General features: G+C 37.0%; 1 protein-coding gene across 3 annotated transcripts; it reads right to left on the bottom strand.

Moving 5' to 3' along the window:
- Nucleotides 1–2,505: 2,505 nt before the first annotated feature.
- On the bottom strand, nucleotides 2,506–23,887 carry SEPSECS (Sep (O-phosphoserine) tRNA:Sec (selenocysteine) tRNA synthase). Of its 3 annotated transcripts, none has more exons than XM_042053310.1 (11): nucleotides 23,698–23,884; nucleotides 22,195–22,349; nucleotides 19,854–19,972; nucleotides 19,607–19,765; nucleotides 18,897–19,050; nucleotides 14,499–14,601; nucleotides 12,204–12,333; nucleotides 11,990–12,081; nucleotides 4,852–4,945; nucleotides 4,160–4,250; nucleotides 2,506–3,032 (listed from the first exon to the last, which is right to left on the bottom strand). In XM_042053310.1, the coding sequence occupies exons 1-11, from the start codon at nucleotides 23,809–23,811 to the stop codon at nucleotides 2,783–2,785; spliced, it is 1,461 nt and encodes a 486-aa protein (XP_041909244.1). In that variant the 5' UTR covers nucleotides 23,812–23,884; the 3' UTR covers nucleotides 2,506–2,782. The 3 variants fall into 3 exon arrangements, with proteins under 3 accessions (XP_041909244.1, XP_041909245.1, XP_041909246.1); XM_042053311.1 differs by lacking the exon at nucleotides 23,698–23,884 and adding an exon at nucleotides 23,250–23,402; XM_042053312.1 differs by lacking the exon at nucleotides 2,506–3,032 and adding an exon at nucleotides 3,039–3,808 and having other exon boundaries at nucleotides 23,698–23,887.
- Between the last annotated feature and the right edge of the window lie 189 nt (nucleotides 23,888–24,076).

Genomic DNA, 24,076 nt, shown 5'->3' with positions numbered 1-24,076 from the left:
GGGCTGCCATAGCCATGAAATCTCCCTGTAACTGTTATAAAAAGGAAATGAAACCTCTGCTCATGGGTATATGGTCCAGTGTTATTTCACTACTTCATTATAGACATTACTGAATAGAGAATAAGAAATTTATACTCTTACTTGAGAAATACTTTTTATCCTCTACTGAATCTCCTGTTTCAAATATGCTGTAAAGAACCATGTCTTCTCCATTTACTTGGAAGCATACTGCCATTTGAATTACTTAAAATTTCCTTACATTTATGTGACATTATAGAATGGTTCTGTCTCTAAAAAATGAATATTAATTAAAACTGAAGACATTTATGGAACTAAAACAAGCAAACAAAACTGAAAACTGGTACAAAAGCTTACCAAAGCAATATAACATGAATATTTAGTTCAAGAGCTTATACCCTATGGTGAGACACATTTCTCAAAATATTTTAGATTTTCTCACTTCAGGTGGCTTCACTAAGATCTGTGAAGAACTTGAATGACACAAATTAATTTTATTTTTGTTTTCAATTAAATCCACCACCTTATTTTTTTTAATAAATGAAGTTTAAGAAGTAAAAATCAAAACAGACTACTGAGGTCGATGAACTCTTGTTTAGAGCTTTGTTGAAATTTTCAGCTTTGATTGCAAATGGGAAACACTTCAAAGACAGAAAAACCCACAAATCAAGGAAACAGTTCAATCTGTGTTAGAAGTGACTGAATTACTTGCAGCAGACAGTTTATTACGAGACCAAAAAAGGCAGAAATTTCTTCCTCTCAGAGAAGGCAACTGCTGTTTTCTTTATTCAGAATCAGGATACTACTCATCAAAATGCTTATTTTAGCTGCTATCGCACATCTCCCTGAACTCTTGTAGTAATAAGGCTAACATTCACATTCTGCGACTGAGTATAAATTATTGATTTAGATGACCATTCAGGCACCAAACAGCAATATCAAAAAACGGGAAGATAGGTATCACTGAGGCCTGGTGGTTTTCACTGGCTGCTCCAACATACAGAATACTGAGGCAGTAAGCTGCAGAGATGTGGCTCCAAAGTTTGTGGAAGTTTTACTGACTGGAAAAACTGAGGTACAGCAAGCTCTCATTAAAAAAAAAAGGGGGGGGGAGGGGAGAGGAAAGAGAGAGAAAGAAAAGACTTACATCTCCTTACAGCCACAAGGGCTCAGTGGCCAAGTTACCTGACCTGTCTCCTAGGATGTGTTTGTACAGCAAACAACACTGTGACTGCAGTCCAGGGAGCTGTACCTGCACAAGCTCTAATCAATCTAACCTGTAACTCCAGCAATAACAATGTGGAAGCAGCACTTAAGCTTAAGATACAATGGACCTCATTAAGTGAGAGCACCTTCATGATGACTAGCACAGTATTAACTCCCACATACTAGCATCACTTCTTGTATGAATCCATTTGAATGTGCTGGACAGACGATCTCTCAAAAGCACCACTATTTTGATGAAGTGATTTACAGAGGGCTTTGAAGGACACATGTCTCAGATTCCACCCAGCAAAGTAACTAAAATGTTTCCTGACATTTAGAATCATTAATTGTGGTATCCCAAGCAATACTGCATCACAGACAAAGAAAATGTCTTTGAACATTATGCTTACTTTGAACAGTAAATGACATAGAAGCTATGTACAATGTAGTAACCACATTTAAGAACTACACATTTTGCAACCTGCAGCACTGTCACTCCAGTGATATGGAACCTTTGTTTCAGGAACAGACTCTGAATCTATTGTTTGCTTAATGAATTCAAATCAGTAACTGCCCAGAGCCACAGAAACAACAGTGCCAATGGCAAGGGACACTACAAAAATGGAAGTATATACATTTCAACAACAGTAGACTAAAAATGCCAAAATACTCTCATGTCTCACTGGCTCTTAAAACCACTGCATTAATCCTACATGGCATTCCTCCTTTTCAGTGAGTTTTTGATCTGATCACATATCAAATCAGAAGAATGAAAATTAAAAAAACAAAGCCAAACGCCCCCCAATGACTGTACCTCTTCATTCCACAACCCCTGACTTTCAGTATTAAAGCTCCCTTGGGCTGCTGAACAATGCCAATGTTTTCAAGAGCTGAGTACTGACAGGCTATGAGGTACTCTAGGTTCCTCTTTGCCACTAGAGACTGACTAGTTGTAGGTAATTCATGACAGGTGAGAACACCTGAAAAACATTACTATTCCAACTCTGTCATTTCCCCATGCAGTTTGAACACTGTATCTAGTAAGTGCTATCCCAACATTTGCATAGAATTTGAAAAGAAATTAAAAGTGACACTTTCACTGATGAAAAACAAAGTATTTTGAGAGCAGAGAAATGTGGTGCTTGGATGGTCTATGCCTAGGAGGGAATTCAGTCACTGTCACAGACAATCTTATTAAACAAAAACATATGAATAAACATCCTGTGATTTGGTAAACACTGGTCCAAATAGCCACACACAGATCGAAAGGCAAACTCTGAGTCTTATATTAACATAAAGCTTTACTTCGGCAGATATTAAGTGCATTTTATACATTGCACAAAACTTGTGTCTGGTTCTTTGCTCTTGGAGAGAGTATCAACTACTTTCTTAAAGCTGAATTCCACCCAAATTTTTATTATTGTTTTCAATAACAAGAATATAAGATCAAGAGTAAATTTCTGCACTGCAGATGCACAGTCCTAACCCAATACAAACCCGACACACTTCAGACACCATCTTGCTACTTCATTTTGCTGTGTTACAAAATCTGTATCTTCTAGTCTTCAAGTTGTTCTGTGGCTGCATTAGAATCACTTATTTCATTTATACACTTTTCTTGCTTTCCTTCTTTTCTAAAGGTCTTCAAACACTTGTCAAGTCTTTTTAGGAATACATCTACATCTTGCTTTTTAATTCCAATTGCTGAGGCAGCATTGAGGTAAGCACAAGGATAGTCATTTGCATGTGACATAAAGCCTTTAAAAGTGTAATTATTCACAGTTTGCACAGATCCACAGGGAACAACCCTGAAACAAACAAACAAAATAGTGATTCAATTAAAGATGCCTTGACATTTTATGTGGTACCCTAGATTGAACACGATTACACAAATTCCTACTGAAGTAGGGAGTTGCTATTCCTACCACTGATGCTCAACACCAGCATAACTTTTAAAACTGTTGAAATGCCAGGTCAGTGTGTACTACAGAAGAATTACTTATGCAACAAAAGGGAAAACCTGAAACCTTCACATCAAGCAAAGAATTTCAGAGTTTTAACTTCAAAAATTGAAACTCTTGAATAATTTCAGCCAAAGATGGTTAAAATTACAGGACCAGCCAAGGTTAGGACAGGCAAATTAAAAAGAGCATCTAGCCACAGTACATATAGATTTACTGTCATTCATCTGTGCAGGAAGTGGAATAATCCAAGCTAATGAAGCATACCTTCTGACGTGGAAACATTCAGCTCTGCTACAAAAAAATAACATTAAGTCTATGGCAGAAGTGAGCATGGCAGCAGTAATATTCAGATTAAGGAATGCTGCCAAAACAAATTTTAAATCATTCTCTTCTTCTAAAAAGGTTTAAACCAAAATCATTAAAAATTATTTGGCTTGCATTTTATTGTAACAGTGTCTCTAAGAATAAATTCAGCTCAGACTGGCTTAGGTTATAGTTTTAAAATTTTTTTATTTTTAACACAATTAGTTCAAGAAAGCAATTTTTTTTTCCATTTTACAAAAAGTTATGTAGGATATTGGAAGCTTATTCCCTTGACATCCAGCATAACCATATTTGTGCTGCAATAAACAAAACAAAGATCTTACACATAAACTACACGATCAGACAACATCTGGAAACTAAATGAAACCAAGGGATACTAGGGAATAACGACACTAAATTAAAGGGGAATAGATTATCTATTTAGGTTACCAAAGTTGACATAGGAAGCCTCACTGCTAACTCAGGCAGGGAGACATTACTAGTCTATAACAGTGATGAAGAAGGGTGATTGCTCTCTAACTTGTTATTGTCAGACTGCCTTTTGTAATCATGATACAATTGGTATAAAACACTTACAGGATTTCATACAATATATGCTAATACACCCCCCACAACTCCCTAGTTTTTTTAATTCATAGTATCCTTACCTTGCTCCAGAAACTTGTCTTGTGAAAAGCATAGATCCAAGCTGGGTAACAGCAGCATCGTTAGTTTCATCTAGATTCTTCAGTGACATGGCTAAAGTAACATAAGGTCAGGTTAAAACTGCTACAAAGCTGCTTTTTCTCCAAAGAACCACCACAAATGACAAGTGCTTTCCAATAGCAATAATCTAGCCAAATATTTGTGTTCACATACAAAGAAAAAAAAGAAACACTACATAGAATAATTTTTGATTTTTCCACAAGCTGTCATAGATTATTCTTTGGTTAGACTATATGCAGATTCTACACAGGTGGGCATTTTTATTTTGGTGTTCAGCAGAAATTCTGGTTAGAACAAATACCTTGAGTAGGAATTCCATATTCTCTTTTACAACACTAAGATGATGAGTAAAATAATCATACCCTAATTTATTTTTAAATCTACCTTTTATAAAGTATTACTACATGCTAACATCTTCTGCCTGTCTTCAATTAATTTGTGTCAAATGAATATGTTGGACAGGAGCAAAATAATGGGTCCAAGTTACTACTCTACTTTTATAGTAGGTTACCTTATTGGGTTCAATTTAGTAGAGTGTAGTGATGTTTAAATATATAGGAATGGTATGTGAAAGTGCATTATGAATCCACAGTATATTAGTTTTTTTTTTTTAAGTTAAAACCCCAATAATTACCTAAGGAAATGGGATTATGTGGTGTCTCTAACAGTCTCTCATTGTGGTTATCTGCCAGCTTCTTCAGCTCACATGAAAGATACAAAAACATCTCCTGAAAAAAAAAAAAGCAGTATTTTTTATTATTAGCTATCAAACAGAGAAAATAGTACCTATTTCACAAAACTGTTAAGTCTCCATTACATCCTACAGGTGCTCAGATGATTCTCTTTTCATGTGTACCAAGTAAGTGGATCAGACAATTCTCTGAAATAATTCTATAAAGGAAACAGCTCCATTTCCTGAACACTGTTCTTATCTCTAAAGCTGATACACAAGTCTCTATCTGGTCTAATATATATGCTTGGGATGTCATTTATTCTCTCTGTGGCCCTGAAACCTAGGGAGGTAAAAAATCTTGAAGAGATTCCCACTGCACAGCAGGTCTTACCCCACCCCACTTTTCAAGAGCCTTCCTGTGTCCCAGCCCCTCTAAGCCACTGAGAACGAACTGTTACCATCACAGATGGCCACGTTATGGCAAATGGCTCCTCACTCTGTCTTCTCTCCATTAATACATTCCAGACTAAAAGCAGTATATTCTGTTGCCATGTATCACACAATCACATTTCCCACTAGTGCAGAGACTTCTTTTTCTGTATGACAATAAAAATCCAGTCTCTTAAAGAGGCTATGAGTATACATTTGACTGTATTTTGTTTCACACAATACACACTCTCCTGAATACTCAGCTCTGTTGAGCAGTCTGTCCTTTTCTTGGACCCCCCTCCTGTTCAAGCTGACTGTAAGAATGGAAATATCTGAATTTCTGCTATCACTTAATTGGATTGCACCTTTACTGTGAAAGTGTCATAAGACTGAGACTCATAAATACTTTGGCCCAGATACAAGTCACACTGCACATAAAAGGTTATTTCTCTTACTTCATCTGTATTTTATATCCTCCCTCTTCCCCAGTAGTAATCTATGATAATTGCTCATGCTCTTTCTCAGTTTAATATATTCCTCTTCAGATATCAGCTCAAAACACTTATGGACACAGTGAGAATAAACACCATTCTTCTTATTGTATGCTTTAGCTTTTTTTCCATCCTTTTTAATGCTTAGTCTCTCATAAAAACTAGCAAAACCATACAGACACAGGGTAGCCTTTTTAGAAGATATTAAACACCAGATTTCTCCTCTTTCAGGCCATAAAAATTGTCCTGCTTATCTGCTTCAGTGTGCCTGCCTGTTTAAGCATCCTCATCAATTTCTGGACCTGACAAGTGATTTTTCATTCTTTAAATAGAATTACCTCTTCTGTTTGTAGACCAGTATCCTGCTTTGACCTGTGGACTCTGACAGATACAAATTACAGCTTGTGATCAAAATTATGCTTTTGAACAGATCCTCCCCAAGGTCTTATGAAATCAAATGAGCTTTGTGGTACCTAAGTTAGAAGAATGTTACAGCTGCTTTTCTTGAACCACTGCAGGAAACCTCGTCTCCCTTCATGAGCGACTAAATGAACACAGCTCCCCACCTGTACTTCCTAATACCACAGAACGAATTCAGGAGAGAAAAAAGTACCCTCCTACTGTCTAAATAAATTAGGCTATTGATACAACTATCCACAAAAACATAAAGCTTCTGTAATACTTGAAAAAACAAAAAAATTGGGGAGGTATATATGTTTAATTATCAGAACTGGAAACCTGTGAAAAATCATTCTTGTTTCCCATAAATCAAGTGATTTTATGGTTTCAGTCCAGAGTTTATTTACAGTTCACTCAGAGAAGTTGAAAAATATTTATGTTTCAGATGTTCAGACACTTTTGCCTTTCCTCTGGTCCCTCACTGTATATAAGCATATTATTCATTTGTTACTTTCCATAATACGCATCACTAATGTGCTAGCCATTTTATTAGCTTTTTTTTTGGAATACAAATCATAAATTAATTTGTGCTCCCTCTGCTGGCTACTGACTCCTAAAACTGAAGCAAAGTATTATAGAAATAGACATAAATTGTGCCTACTATGGATATATTACTGGTGAAATTAGTACTGAGAAAAAATATACTGGAACAAGACCAATTTTCAAAAAATATTTGTGTGTTGTATCTAGGGAATTCTCTGATAAATCTCTTTAGTATTGCTGAAAGGAATACTGGAAGTATTACTGAAAGCTGGTATAAAAAGTTACCACTGCATAAAAGTATTAAATTTAATTAAATCTTTTCAATGAAATTAGGTTACTAGATGAGCCTTTACATACATAGGAATTTGTTAAAACAAAAGAAAATGGAAAGATGGCAAAAAAAAAATCCAAGTATGTATTTTCATCAGTTTGACTGAAGCTACATGAACATAAATTCAAAGTTTCCTCTTTTTATGAACAACACTATTTTGCATCTTTCCATTGGAAGCCCTCTAGATATTTTATAGTTTCAGAAGTTTGTTGCAAAATAGATTAACTGCCTTTCCAAAAAATGGATTAAAGCAATATTTTTGTGAGGTCAAATCTATAACCAACCTCCATTATAAAATATTTCTCTTATATGGAAAATTTATAAGCACCCTAAGCAATTATATATAATTGAGCTCTTACATAATAGATTTTCTGTAGCAGGCACTCAAGTTTTCTCCAATGAACCCAACTATTATGCTAAAGTTACACTGAGCAACCCAGGCACTAAATGTCAGTTAAGTTTCATTATTTAATGCACTCTTTTACCTTAGAAACATATCACAAAAACTCATTATGCTAGAGAAATGAATGCTAAACTATGTGGAAATGTCTTTCACTTCTGGTTCTTCCAGCACCTAAGCCAACAAAACACCTTAAAAAGCAAAGAACAAGTCAACAACACTGTATGCATCAAATATGCCAAATAACTCAATGGTTTGGTCAAAACAGTGTACTTTCACATACATATACACAAATATTTTCAAGAAGTATTGTAACAATCATCAAAAATATTTGAATCATACTATATTTACATTATAAAACTATTTTTAATAGAACCTACCCTAGTATGGGTGATTCTTCATTTGTTGCTCCATTGTGATAGGCACTATTATTGCAAATGAAAATAACTAGAGAGAAACAAGTAAGGAAAAAGCCAGTAACTCCAGAGAAAAAGAAGATAGGGGTAATAAGCTATCAGTCCCCTACCAGCTGACAAAGAGGCAGCTGATGAAGGCCAGAAAAGTTTTTGTGCAGGGTTGAAACTATCCTAGCTGGCTCTAACCACCTGTAACACTCTGCCTTCCTCCCCATGTTACTCTCATTTGAAGAGACAAGCTGTCCTCAGGGAACAGCCACAGAGCTGCTTATGGCAGGGTAGAGGACACTGCACAAGAGTCATTTTACAGCCTCTTCACACTAGACACAGACTGCCAGCTCTCCTGTGCTTGCCTGAGACTGATCTGGTCCCATCTTACTTTGCAGCAGCAGCTGTTTTATAATGCAACCATCACAGCCTCTGCTCTGCTTTGTGCCTCAGAATGCCCAGCTGCATCCAAGCTGTGATCTGACCAGGCTACTTGGTGCACCACGCCACCCGTCAGAGAAGCTGCAGTGCTGAGCATGGACACCTACCAGCAGATAAGAGCCTAGAAGAAGCCTTACTTTACTGAAATGCAGCCAAACACATGACAAGCTATTTGTGTTTGTGTGTCACACCTGCATATACCACATACCCCCCTCAGATTCTGTTGCATTGCAGGAATTTTGTTCTGGATTTATACCAGAAAGTTTTAAAAATACGAAATTAATTACAGAACCTTTAAATCTTTATATCATCTGTATCTAACATAAGTGTAATCTAACAGAAAGTGCCCAGTAAGTCTTGCCAATCTGATTTGGTAACAGTCACAAGTTTTGGTAACTCACAATTTTTAAAGGTCTTTCTTAAAAACAGCAATCAACACATTTTCTCTTCAGCATTTGCAAGACCTTGAGTTCAGGGTCCCTGTGACCCATACTTCTCCAACACAGGCTATAAGAATGGAGGCCTCTCTGAAATTTCCATCATGTTTGGCACTTGTTTAACTACACAACACCATATAAAACAGTTCATTTAAACTCATTTGCCTCCAGCTACTCTAAAGTTTGAATATGGTTTGAATACATATACTTCACATGAGGAAAATCCTACAATATTCTCATGTTTGATATGCTACAGTGTAGCAAACCGACTAGAAAAAAAAAGAGGAGCAACAAATGTCTATCTCACTTTGAGAATAGCTGATCTTTTTTACATTTTTAATATCCCTCATGAAATGGCTTTCCTCTTCTTCCATCATAAGTAGAGCAGCAATACAAACTCACACTGAACTGTACAAATAATTTATTCCAATCAGAACAACTATATCAATGATAACTCATGAAACATAAACCCAGTATTTTACTGAATTGTAAAACCCAAACAATTTCCTCCCACTCTGTATGATTTTAAATATTTTAGATACACAGTCCATAAGGACATAAAAATAACTCCAGTTTTAATCTCAGAAAGTATGCAGACAGATGGATACCAATATGAAAAGCTCTATCACATCCCACAGTAACAAGAGAAATGTGTTTAAGAAAATGATAATTATCTTGATTGTTAGATTAAAGAAAGTCTAATGAGGAAATCCGTAACTGCTGAAAACAAAACAAAACCATCACCTCTTCAATAATACAGGTAAAATAATTAGTTAAGTCGATTAAAAGGACCATATTGGAAAATAGCAGGTATTAAACCTGGTCTGTAGAGTTCTGAATGTAAACCCTGAATGTAGGGTTCTTGCTCTCCATAAAATTTGACATGACAACTAAGCCTGTTGTTCATGCCATTACACAGTGCAACTATATTTACTTCACATGGCCTGGTTTAGACACACACATACATATATGAAAATAGCAACTTTTAGGACCTAGAAATGTAAAATACGGGACATAACATAACCTGTACTGAGGCATCGAAAGTTGCTATAAAAACATGACCTTTACATAATGTTATGAGCTCCTTAAAAGCAAAGATATTAACAAATTTGACTATGGACCAGCTGTTATCTGCATTGCAAAAGGACCTAGAATTGCCTACTGAGATCAGAAAACCACTGTTCTAACCATCACATAAAAGTATAAAAAGGAATTCTGAAAATTCAGTACTCCTTCATATCACAACATATAATCTCATACTCTTGGACAATTGCACACTCCACAACTTCCAGCTTGTCAGAAAAATCCCACGCCATGTATACGCTCCTCTCCCTCTTACAATTTCTTCCCTTCCTGTATTAAACAGCTAATCTGTGTAAAAGAAAAACTGGGCAGATTATTTCTTCCTTGCTTGTGCGAGACAAATCTCTTCTCAGTAATATTCTGGTCTGTCTGGCCTAAGCTCAAATAACCTGAAGTAACACCCACACGAATGAGGATCAGGTAAAAAGAGAAAGAAAAAAAAATACCTGAAGCTTTTTATAGCTGATTTTTTTTGTGTGAGTAGGTGCAGCTGCACCGGTATAGAAAGGAGTACTCAATGTCAAGCTATAAATAGTTCCTGCTGGAAGCTTAACAGCTCTGCCTCTGCTTCCTCAGAGTACAGGCAATAAACTATCCCTATTGCATTTTTACAATTCAGGAACAAACACATTCAAGCAAAAATGTTTCTATTTCTATAGCAAATCCAATAAAAGAAACATATTTATGCCGTATAAAGGCTCTGTTTATCGAGAATACTCACATTTGAAATAAAAAGACCTGAAGTTGTAAAAATATAATACTTTATTCACTTCAGAATTCTACTTCCAAGAAAATGAGATGACTCAAAGTATACAGCTATTCATTAAGACATTTATGAAAAAACTATTATTTATGACTTGGACAATATTTCTACTGTCCTTTATACATCTGCTACTGGTAAAAATCTAGCATCAAAATCAGCTTTGTAGAAAACAATAAATTCACTTTAGATTCCTTTGGACATAAGAGTAAAGGGGAAAAAATACAATTTGCTTTTAATGAAGACACAAAACATACATGGCAATACATACAACAGTCCGCAATAAAATTTTGCGGTAGAGGCAAAAGTGGTAACTGCTTTCAGTGTTTCACAAGCTGTTCTCACTTTAGTTGCACAGATCACTTCTTAGTCACTGTAAGGCCACTAAGTTGGTTTGGTTTTCTATAGTCTAGCTATTCCTATGGCATCTCAGTTCCAGTACAGAATTTATGGATGCCTCTATAAGCAGCTAGAAATTAGTCAAAGCATCCAGAACTACTGCTCTGCCACATAATCAGAGACAGCAGCAAGCTGTCAGCAGGAAACAATCGGAACATAGTTTTCAAATAAAATAATGAAACAGATAATGCATAGTTAAAAATTATTAATGTAATAGTACTTAATTCACAGCATTTCCTTATATAAAGCCTCTATAAAAAGAATCTTCTGTATTACTACATAAAGAGAGAAAAATCCGGTATGTATTTATTCCAGAATTAAGGATAACTCAAGATATACAAATCCAACCTGACATCCACTGGATTTTTGTGCAGTGCAATTATACCCAACTTAAAACCCATAGTCTGTGAAAAGCAGAGAAGAAACTTAGCTGTGTGTCTAGATGAATACCTAAAATGACAATACTTTCCTCTTTTTGTGGCAATGCACAGTATTTATAACCCAACCAGAAGCTGTGAATCTCCAGAGAATGTGGTACAGAAACATTTAATTAAGCACTATTATAGCACAAAGGCACAACAGGGACAAAAGAGGAAGAGCACAGACCCTGGGTTACTCTGAGTGTCCAATCTCCTGTCCTTGAAGAAGTGTGACCATGATAACACAGTACAGTATTTCTCCATTTAAGTTTTTGTGGACAAAATTCTACTATATTAGTCACACTTTGGAACAACAAATATGAATACTGTACAAGATAGTACAGGACCTCAGTTTAGCTTCCTGGTTTGAACAAACAACAACATGGAAATCATGCGTACTCGTGAGCACCATTTAGACAAGAAGTAATTATATCAGACTTTCCAGATTCAGACTAAGTTCAATAGCTTTCTAGACAGAAACTGGATTTACTATACAAAGCAGTTTTGCAACAAGACTTTGTTACAGCTGGCTTCAAGAAAATACTGCTTGCCAAAAAGCTTACCTTTCTCTCTTTCAGTAACTTTTTGTAGCCACTGGTTCCCAGAGACAGAAGTGTAATGAGGACATCTAAAGAAGGAGATGCAGATGCTCTTCCTGAAAAAAAACCCCAATATACAGATTAAAGTGGCAAAAATAAATTTTATGTGAAAGAGAGCTGATAATCAAGTTTTCTACAGTTATTTTGTATGGCTGACATCAGTCCATGAACTAGTTACCTGGATACATTTTGCTGATCTCCTGAATGAAGGACTCGCTGAAGCCAGCAATGATAGCACCACCTACTGGAACCATAAAGTTTTTGTCCAAGCTCTGAACAAAAGCATCTATTCTGCCAACTCGAGCACCCTTTATCAAAAAGGACAAAAAATAAAAGCCACAGCATACATTAGAAAAAAAAGGAAACGTGATAGCATCATAACTATATAAAAGTGTGGCTAAAATAAATATAATTCCTGAAACTCTCAGATACTGCATTTCTGATCAAACATAAAAACCAGGGTATTATGTTTTTTTAGCACTGCTTACTATTACTACCGTTGTCTGCTTAACATAGTACCTTACAAATTCCCATGTTGCTGTGATTTAAAATATCAGTTTTAGTTCCTGCAAGTCTAAGTGTAGCTTCTTTTCAACAACAACCAAAAAGAAACCCCTCAAAATTTAACAGGAATTACACAGTTAAAACTGTTAAACCCCGAACACTTTCTACAAGTCTCACAATAAAAGGCTACAAGTTAATGCTTCATTAGCAAAGCTTTTTTCAATACATACATAAATTTGCAATAAACAAACAGGCTTGTTACAGCACTCCTTCTAAGGCTGCTTTCAAAATCAAGATTCAAGTAACTTCTTATAGCAGACATCCCCCACATCCTTATACCTAACCACACATATTTTCAAAGGAAAAAATGTAGATTCTGCAGTACATCTTCAATTTGAGTAGCATGCAACTGTGAACTGTACAATTTAAAAGTATGCAGCATAAGAGAACCTGAAAAGTAGGTTAAACTCCATACATATTAAAATACATGCAAATACACATATTTTGAAGACTACATACTAAATGCAAGAAGTAGAAACAGAGTTAATACCTATGGTAAATAGACTGAAAAAAGCAGAGCCAACTAAACCTCATTTATTAGTTCTATGTTTTGATAGCTTAATGCACAGGAGATAGGAAGAAGCACTCCAAGTTTGTCAGCTTTTTGATGGGAACATGAATGCCAGCAGCTACCATTTGATTTAATTGACAGGCGACCACCAGAGGAAAAGCACAACATGAAATGGTCTCAAAAGCTTTTTCCTGTGGTACTCTTGCAAGTTCTATTCACACTGTGCTCAGCATGTACATATTCCTAAGTACTCATTAATAACTACTTTCACATAAACAGAAAATTTTCTAGCACACAAAATAAACTTTGTAAAAAAACGCAAAACAAATCAGAGCTCAAATGTATACATTTGCATAAGCAAGGAACAAACAACCTACCAAGTCTAGAAAAAATACAGAAACAAACCGCAGTAAAAATTCTATTTGTAGCATTATAGTCTGAAATGTTTATCATTAGAACATTTCATGCAGCAAAACCCAGCATTTCCACAGCCTCATTCATGTTAGTTTCTCACTAAACTTGTGCAAATTAAATACAATAAACACGTCCTAAGTACATTACAAATAAATCATATACCATTTTCTGTTTCATAAGCTCCCTCAGTCTTTCAAGATTTAGAAATGCCAACATGATATTTCTGTCACAATTGTACATTAAACTCATCTGTGTCCTGATAGCAATGTCTTAGCAATCAGAAAAAAAGATGACTAGCATATTTAAAATTACTAATAGTTCAGGATCCTCTGGATTCTATTAAAATTTAACCCCCTATTCTTTTGAATAGGTAACAGAAAAGAGAATATTGAAGAACAATGCACATACAATACAATGAGGAAAAATGCAAGAACTCTGTTTCACGATTGATTTGACTGATTATCAAGCAACATCCTCTTCAAACTAAACAGAAATGAAACTTTTTTGAACATAACATTGAACTTAAACCAGTTTCCTCAGCCATTCTCTGTGCCAACAATATTTTAACAGTGACAACATCTATCAAGTGCTGCTGTAGAATCCTGCAATTGAAAATCTGTAACTCATCCCGTTGAAGGCTTAATTTCTATTCAGGTATGATCCATTATGCCACTTTTAGTCAACAACATAAGGAAATATTTTAAGAAAGCTTATTAAGGACATTTTTCCATTATGAAAGACACATGAACATACACAAAACCTAAATAAATTTAGGGTTACATAAAAAGCACATAATAGAAACAACTATTATGTTTAAATGCTATTTTTGTCTGTTTTGCTTTCTCAGAAAATTGTTCAAATATCAGACATGCATGGGATTACTCTCAAAGCTACAAAGTATCTCATAAAATTTGCTAGGTTGTCTACAATCACAGATTTACTTATACTTGCTAAAAAATATTATTGGAAATACACAGCTCCTACCTGCTGGATAAGATGCATACATTTTGAAGACTGAAGTCCATATGCATTGTTGACAATATGTGGAATGTCATAATTAGCACAAATCACAGCCAGTTCCTCCAGCCTGAGAGCATAAAATTGTAATTTAGAGAAGCATTGATTACTGTAGCTCATCTTAGAAGTCAGACCATTAAAAGACTGAGAGGTCTACAAGGAAGTCAGAATGACAAAAGTAACTTTTTTGATTAGTACCTCAAGGCAGTATTTGTCATCTTAAGCTATAAAACTTAAGATGAACACTCTATTGGCTTTTACATACATTGCAAATTGTTGATCTAGCCTGAGACTTTTCTTGCTTCACTTTAAGTTTTGTCTGGACACCAGTAAATATATCCCAAACCATTCTGCTTTAGATATAAGCTTTGTTTTTTGTTACTTTAATGTTAACTAACATAGCTTTAGCTAGTTACTTCTTTCTTTTTCTCTAATATTCAACGTAAAAAATAGTCTATAGTAGTTTCAAGAGTGTCTTGGGAATCAAAAGCATCCTATAACAGGAAGTTTTTACATGTTTCTGTTTATTTCAAAGAACTAGCATTCGATCCTTTGGCTGGAATCTCACTTGCATGTTTCTGACAAACTGATTAGGAGAAAAGAAATTCTTTAAAGGACTGGAGGGCCCTCAAATGTCTGAATGTGGACATCAACAAATTGAAAATTTTTTCAGCTGTTTACTCTTCACTTGCCTTTAGAACCCCCTGAAATCACAGTGAGCTCAACCTGTATTGATTAATCAGTCAAATTAAGATTTATGCAAGCACACTGATCATTTAAAGTAAGATCATTAGGCGTTTTAAACATACATATAGGCAGTAGCCTTTTCTGAAGCACTCCAATCATGCTGTATTTTTAAAAAAATTACTCATGATTTTCCCCAAACTTTTGGATGTATTTTGAAATAGAATCTATTTGAAAAAAATTAGGCAATATAAAATAATTTAAAGTGATGATAAAGGTAATATTACCTTTAAAAAAAAAATCAGGAAACTCTACTTCCAATGCATTTTTACTCTATCTCCTTCTGTACAGCTTCTCACTGTAATTTACTGACATACATATAAAATGTGGCGGAGTATGAAAATGTTTTCCAAGAGGTGGCATTCCTTTGCATTCTATTTCTATTATATTGTCTGGTGTTGCTCTGCAATGCAAAATTCTGCTGCAAGTGTCATTAAATTTCCTTAGGAAATCATCATCACCATATTATCTTTAAAAAATCAAAAGTACTTTATGATTAGGAAACACCAGTAATATAATGTACATACTGATCTTCTACAGTCAAGATATTTGTCAGGTGCTGCATGTTCAATAATTTTTCACATTTATCAACACAGAATCACAAAATATTCTGAGTCAGAAGGGACCCACAAAGATCATCAAATCTAACTCCTGGCCCTGCACAGCACAATCCCCAAGAGTCACACCATGTGCCTGAGAGCACTGTCCAAATGCTTCTTGAACTCTGCCAGGCTTGGTGCTGTAACCACTTCCCTGGGGAGCCTGTTCCAGTGCCCACCAACCCCCTGGGTGAAGAACCTCTTCCTGATATCCAACCTAATCCTCCCCTGACACAACTTCAGGCCATTCCCTTGGGTCCTGGCACTGGGACCACAGAGGAGAGATCAGTGCCTGCCCCTTCTCTTCCCCTCGTGAGGAAGTTGTAACTGCAGTGAGGTCTCCCCTCAGTCTCCTCCAGGCTGAACAGACCAAGTGACCTCAGCTGCTCCTCATACGGCTTCCCCTCATTAACAGAATACTTGAGCAAACATAACAATATGTAGGGCAAAGCTTTTGCCTTCTGATCTGCTGCTTCTTAGACTCATTCCTCACCTTCTAGAGAGACTCAAAGGAACATAGTTTCCCTCTTACATGCTTCTTTTCAAGCACAGGCAGAGAATTTCACCAAACTAGAAACACAGAGGGTATACAGCTATGTATGTTCATCTTTCTCACTTCTTGAAAATTAAAGGAGCAATAACCTATCTTCTACAAGTACTGAAAACAGAAAAGTCTTTTTTCCTAAAAATATTCTATTGAACAATTAGATCCATTTTGCAATACAGAGTGAGAATGCTAAAGTTTGAAGAGAATGTGATAGTATGCAAGAGAAGCAATCAATAAACAGCACCTGTCTGTACCTGCACCTGCTTCCAAGGCCTAGAATGCAGCATTGAAAATGCTACTAATCATATAATTAAAATAAAGCATTAATTTAAGTTCGCTACTGAAGTTCCGAATAGTCACAAATAGAGAAATATTTCCCAGTTTATTCTTCCTTTCTTTCTCTCCTGTTTGTTAAAGTTAATGAAAAGAAAGCTTTGTTCTTTTTTTCTACTACTGAAAAGTAAAAAGATACAGAATTCTGCTAAGCACATAAACCAACTGAAAAGGACACTTCTCCCCTTTGGTTCTCTTAAATACAGTAGTTTTAGAAACACCTCACAGCAACAGCAGGTAAAACACTGTCTGAGAACTGATGCCTCTCTGAGAAAGAGAGTTTATACACTAGAGAATTACTCCCACAGAGTTAAACAATACTTCAAAGGAGAGCCATAGGTACATCAGCCATAAAATTACTTAAAATTATAAAACATGACCACCACAACTAAATAAAGCCTTACAAATGCAGATATTTAAAAACAGACATTTAAAACTGCACCCTCCAGAAATGCTGTCAAGGTTTTCCTTCCTACAGGAAGATGAAGGTTATGGCCTTCAACAGTTGACAGTTTCCTTTAAACAGAAAGTACATTCAAATCTTCCTATATCTGTGGTATATCATAACATAGTGCCACTACCTAATAATTCATCTCTTAGTGGTAGAGGACAAAACAATCGCAGCATGTCAAAAAGAGGAAGCAGATAAGGAGAAGGTTCATTTACCCAAGCTGTAAAACAGACCATTCAATTTTGATAGCTGTGATTTAAGTTAGACAATAAATCTGCAAGTCAACTTCAAGCAATGTTCATAGTATTCTGACAGAATTAGATAGTTTTAACTCTCATCTTTCCCTCTAGCAGCAAGGTTAACCTATGATGAATACCGGGGCTTTTTTTAAGCTACGAAAAGAAAGTGAAATATATCTTTACTTGCCACATTTCAGAGCCAATAACATTTCTTTCCTGTTCTTGTGAATAGACAACTAATTTTTCCAAATAACGAAATAATTAACAAAGAAGCACACACTGCAGAGGAACTCTAAACAAGTGTCTTCAATTTCATGATAAATTAAAAACAGTTAAAGAGAAATTACTGAGACACTACATATAAAACCATGTTTAAAAAGTCATCCTATTAGTATTTCCTATTTCAGCAAACTACATACAAGCCCACAAAAATACACCTGTTCAGTTGTAAAACATAAGGAATTTTTTGCTTTATTTTCTTAAGCAAATAGAGAAAGCAGGTTTTGCAAATGGTCATTTTGGACAAATGACTCAATATACCAAGTACTTCAGGCACCTGTACTCCAGCAGGTCACCTTCAGATTGAGAAATATTTCATAACCAATGCACAGGTTGAAATAATGTGTCAAATATTCTATTTCCTCTCTAAAACTGCAGTGTTCATCTCAGCTTCAGCTAGAGCTTGAATGAAATCTTTGTAGCAACTTCAGAAGTTATGTGTATGGACACATAATATTAGGAAAGAATGCAATGTATTTAAAATTTGTTTTAATGGTAATTTAGCCACTGGAAGTTGTAAGTAGCATCATCATGCAATCAGGCAGCAAATAGTGAAACCAAGGCACAGCAGGGCAAATTGTATCTTACAGTCATACAACACACCTGCCCCAGATGCTTCCAAGAGTTTCCTTTCATTGGTGTGTCTTAATTGCCCTTATAAACATCAGTATAATACAGGAAAGAGTAACTCAAGCTGACTTTAAATTTAGCTGTAGCTTTTTTCTTTTCTTTTTTGTAACCGCTAACAGCCTAGCAAAATTGATCACGGGCTGGAGGAGAAGAGTAGAGAAGGCAACAGGAACATTAAAACATGGCATTAGCTATGGAGCTACATTTCCTGGATTATGTCTCTCTGAGAGTCTACTTTTACTACTTCCATGAAATTTTAAGAAAACCACTAGCAAAATGACATTAATTTCACAACAACAGACCATCATTAACCTCACCTATATGACATGAGAAAAACCTTCTCTGTAATTCTCACCTTTTTAATATATTTTTCTGGAAGGGGATTAAAGTACCTTTGCTAACTGTTGGCAGAAATAATTTTAGCAAGATGGATGGTCAAAACATGGAAGTTTTGGTTGGTTGGGTTTTGTTGTTGTTGTTGGGGGAGGATGTTTATTTGTTTTTACAGAAACATATAACACACATTTTACAAAGACTGCTTACCTATCAGGTACCCTTGGAGCAAAGCAAGATGTTGTAGAATGCACACAAAGAATATTTTCAGCACCAAGAGCCTTGATTTTGGTCTCCATTGCTTCGAGGTCTGTCCGTAGCTCATCACCTTCTAATACATTTTCTATCACCACAGGCTCAAAACCTGACCAAAAAAAGCAAGACCTGAATGTAACTCAACAAATCTCTGACTAATTTTGGGGGTTGAGTTCCAGTATACGTTTGAAAAACACTTCATGATACTGTTGTTTTAATAGATGCTAACAGAAAAGACTGTGCAAATCAGACAGACTGTCATCACCTTCTGATCACAATTCCTAGGACACAAGTTTTTGCATAAATTCAAGAGAGAGAGAGAGATTTGAACCATGAGCTTTGGTTTTACATAAATCTAAGGACAGCATATTAAGCATCTTACTCTGAGGGCAAACTGTAACTTCCTTAGTATTGTGTTCTCATTTGTCTACTTTATACACCTCTGTACCACAGCACACACCTGCATTTTGCAAGGCATTAGGAAGGCAGCATACATGTCTTAATTATATGCTGGAAATCAGGAGTGCAGAAATAGAGCAGAGCTACCAGGAGTTAAGCCTTTTTTGTATCTTACTGTAAGGATATGAATTGATCGCTCTGATAGTTGGAAGTTTCGTATCTGTTAGAAGAACACACACTGTGTAATCAATCAGTTACCTTCTTACCTGCAGTTATCATTGATTTAAAGCAAGATTTCTGGTCTATACGAGGCCAGATAATGTATTTTGCCTTTGGTCTCTTGTGCCTCAATGTTAAAAAACACAGAGTTAGACTCATGCCTGTTGCCATAGGAACCACAAAGCAACCAGTCACTGTCCGGACACCTGCACAGAAAAAGCAAGTCAGAAATCAACATGAGGAACCCATGACGTAACTTCACAAACAACAGATATTTTTCAAATTTACACCTACCAGCCAGTTTTATAACATCCAGAACTACTGAATTAGTAAGTTTGTTCAAAAGGCTTGAACCTGCAGCCTTAGGCTGTACTGCAGAAATATCACCCGATCTTCCAATTCCATGAATCAACCTAAACAAAAGAAGTTGAAAACACGCATCAAGTTTTTTCACATTGCAATTCTTGTTGACTGAAGAGAATTTAATTTGATAAACAATTGTGGAAAACTTTGTACCCAATGCAACATCAATATCTGCCACAATGAATTCCATTTTAACAAACTACACATATTTGTATGAAATTTTGGGGTTTTTTTTTTAACAGTAGATTAACAATGTTCCTGCATGCAAGTAAAAACTTTGAGAAGACCCATAGTAGCAACATCTTTAGCATCTGGCAAGTTTACTTTTAAGTGCACCTCAGCACTTCTTGATGTTTGTTGAAACAGCATTATAAATGCTGACATGTTCAGACACACAACCAAGGAAAACAAAAATGAGTTGTCTACAGTGTAGTGTAGCATAGACATAGTGGTATTATAGATACTTTCTTGACAAATGCTTCATCTTCATGTGGCAAGGAAATAACACATACTGTGACAAATACATATACAAAGCGATACATATATATATACACATATATATGTATCGCTTTGCCCATCTTATACATCTTCACTTCATCTATCATTTTGCTATTCTATGTTATCTATCATGGAATACCATGTCTCTCTGCATTCTGTTTATAAATTATGGTTATATCAAACATTATTTAGTTCAGGAGTGGAGGATCCTGAAGTAATTTATAAGATACAAGCTTACAGAACTAACTTCACCCATGGCTGAAAAGTAGCAGCTGATCAAGTAAGCTAGTAACAGTATACACCTACTTATAGCTTTAATTCTGTTTTCGTCTTGGCAAAGAGTAAAATGTAGTCCAATGAGTGTATGACATTCAGAAGCATGGTTTTACAGCTTAAATTTATTTTCCTGTTTCAAGTACTAAGTTGAAATCAACAAACACTTGGTAATTAATTGAAATTTACACAGAATCCTCACTCCACCTAAAATATTTTCCTCCCTCATTCTTGCTATGTTCTTAATAACTGTCTCATATCAGTACTTTTTATTTTGTGCACGTAGGTACTCCTTCCTAAGGACTAATCCTCCCTAAGACTGAACCTTTATTAAGCTAAAAGGAGAGACAGCTTGAAAACCATCTCCTGCTACCTCCATCACTCCCAAAGTCACCTGTAAAACTTATTGCAGAAATAAATGGAGGGGAGGACACCTTGCTATTGCTTACACAGGTGACGCAAGATGCCAGGTGACAGAGCTGCCCTGGAACAACAGAAGCTGAACACCAGTTCAGGCTCCCTCTGGCCAGAAGCCAGGCATGCTTTCTCCAGTGCTGTCCAAAAGCAGAACTTCCTCAGATATCCTCCCCTCCCCTACCATGCATATCCTAATCTAGAGAGCTGTTCACAAAACTCAAAAAGCCAAACTGATGCATTACTGGACTTCTCCATGAACTTCTCGTGATACTGTAGGGCTTACGAAAGCCATCAAGCCTAAGTAACTCAACCTCCATAAGGTAAAGCTTACTAAATTTCTAGCCTCTGTTTCTGTGTTTATCTTTCAAGGAGAAACACCCTGGAATTTTCACTTTGTTTCACTCCCGTTGGATAAAACATCACAGCAAGGTACTCAGCACAGAACTCAAAACACATGCAAAAAAAGTATATTCGTAAAGAAATTAACGTAGCGCCTCTAAAATTATAGCATCCAACATGCCCATTAAGTGTCAGAAGGGCTACAAGCTAATAAAAGCTCTTTTTGTCTTTAGAGATCTCCTTACTTCATATAAAATCGATTATAGATGGACTGGGGTTTCCTCTACCTATCAACTAATCACATTATAAAGCTATTAACAAATACGACAACATACAAAGAGCTGTTCACTATCAATGTTCAATATTGTGCAACTACAATGTACAGTAGTTTTTAATAATATACAGATGAAAAGCTGCACCTTGTTATAAAAGACATGTACGGCATTATAGATTATTTTAAAACAGCAAGATCTCTACTTCCCTTGCAGAGGACAACTCAACTTCAGCTTATACAAATTCAGCATATAGGACATAATCCTGACAAAGCATTTTTTCTTCTTTCAAGACTTTCTAATGAGTTATTAAATGAAAATTTAATGTAGAAAGCTGTATCAATTAAATTATTGCATTATATTATTTGCCTCAAACGCTACCAAGGTCTTAGATAAACAAAACCACAATAAAATATGCCATTGGAAAGTATTAATAATAAACCTGAATAATTCAAATTGTCAATAATTTCTACCTGTAATGCCTTCGGGCAACAAGCCCTGACACCACTCTTCCTTCCCTTTCACCAACGCCACAGTTGCCCAGGAAGTTATTGCTATCCATTATAGCAAGTTCATGAAGAAACAATTCAATGGTACTTTCATCCCATCCATCTTCAGGACATTTCCCCTTAATAATATAAAAGTAAATACAAAACTTGGAAATGAAAAATGAACAAAACTTAATGCAACTTGTTTGATTATTGTTACTCTCCTTTTTCATGCTAAACAGCAGTTTGTATTTTCATTATGCTCTTTTATACTATCTAATGTTATGAACCTGTATTCAGAGAAAAGTTAAATAATGATTTTTCCATGTATTAAGTACAAGTACATTAGCATACCCCAACATTAAAACAATCAGGATATTTTTCACCTTCAAGTGTTCTTTATGGTACACACAAAACCACTGCAGGGCATACATATTAATTACTCCCTACAAGACTATAGATTATTTGATGTATTCTCTAGACATGATGTACAACTACAAGAATTCAACAGAGAAAACTGCACAAAAGGGAATATATTCAGATATTAGAGAACCAAAAACAGGAGCAGAAGGGAAATACAGTTTTAATGTAACACATCTTCCTATCTACGCATTTTCCTTTCTAGTTATTATCTAATAGGGAAGGAAACCATTTCCAAAATATGTCAAAACCCGCAACCAGAAACATGCTCTTTCTTGTGCTCTTTACTGCATTAACAACTGCACCCATCTTTGCCAACTGCAGACAAGATTCTCAAAGGACAGGGACCCCTAAAACCATGAAGATTGTTATAGGTCCAGAGGATTTTTCAAATGCCCCAGTAACAAAACAGCTAGTTCAGTAAATCTGATTAGTTTCTGAAGTGTAGTATCAAAGTTAAGTTGGAAACAGTCGATGACATGACCGAGGATGCTCAAGAACCGAAATATTTGCTAATTCATTGACAATGATTTTTATACGCTGGAAGCAATGAAATACATTGCTTTGGCACCTTACAGGTACCACTTTTTACCTCGTGTAACAATGTGTTAATATCTTACTGTTTTAAAACATTCATTTAACCGTTCGCTGTGCCTTTCTCGGCAAATGCACAACCCAGGGCAGTATTTTTTTTTTTTCCTCCCAAACGCGGCCTTTTGCTCTGCGGCTCCGTAAGGTTTCTCCCGAGCCGCCGGCCGGACACCGCGGTGGCGCCGTGCCAGAGGGCAGCGAGTCCGTGAGCCCGGGCGGCCTGCGCGCTCACGGGGCTGCGCGGGGCCGCCACGGCCCTGCCCGGGCGGGGGGGGGCTTCCCCGCCGAACCCGGTTGCTCGGAGGGCCGGCGGGCGGCTCCGGGCCGCTCTGCCTGCTCGGATCCCGGTGAGCGGAGGGCAGAAGGGCAGCTCTGCCCCACAGCAGACAGTGGTGCACGGAGACCGGGCTGCTCAGGGCAGTTGTACCCCACTCGGCTCCCGGTGCGCAGCGGCGGCGGGGGCGGCGGCCCCATTACCTGCTCCAGCAGCGCCCGCAGGCGCAGCTCGTGCGCGCGGCGGCCCTGCGCCCCCTGGCGCACATAGGCCGCCGTCACCAGCCGCTCGCTGCAGCCCTGGTTCTCCGCGTTCATGGCGGCCGCCGCCGCTCCCCCTCCGCGCCGAGCGGGCCACTGCGAGCCGGGCACTTCCCGCCGGGAAGGGGCGGGCAGAGGCGGTGCGGTGCGGCGCACGCAGCTCCGCGGAGCTCCGGGGCCCCGCCCCGCCGCTGGCTCCGCACAGCGGGCAGCGCTCCGCGGGGCCGCCCCCGCCCGGCCCTTCCCGGCCGCTGGGTGGGGCTGGGCCGCCCACGGTACAGGTGCGGGGCCGCGATGGAGCGGATCTGAGCTTAGAGTCTGT

Source organism: Corvus kubaryi, unplaced genomic scaffold, assembly GCF_017639235.1.
Source record: "Corvus kubaryi isolate FWS band 111438036 unplaced genomic scaffold, C.kubaryi_AGA036_p1.0 split1-131, whole genome shotgun sequence".
NCBI classification, from domain to species: domain Eukaryota; kingdom Metazoa; phylum Chordata; class Aves; order Passeriformes; family Corvidae; genus Corvus; species Corvus kubaryi.
Note: the sequence above shows the minus strand (reverse complement) of the source record. Positions and strands in the feature narration are given on the sequence as shown.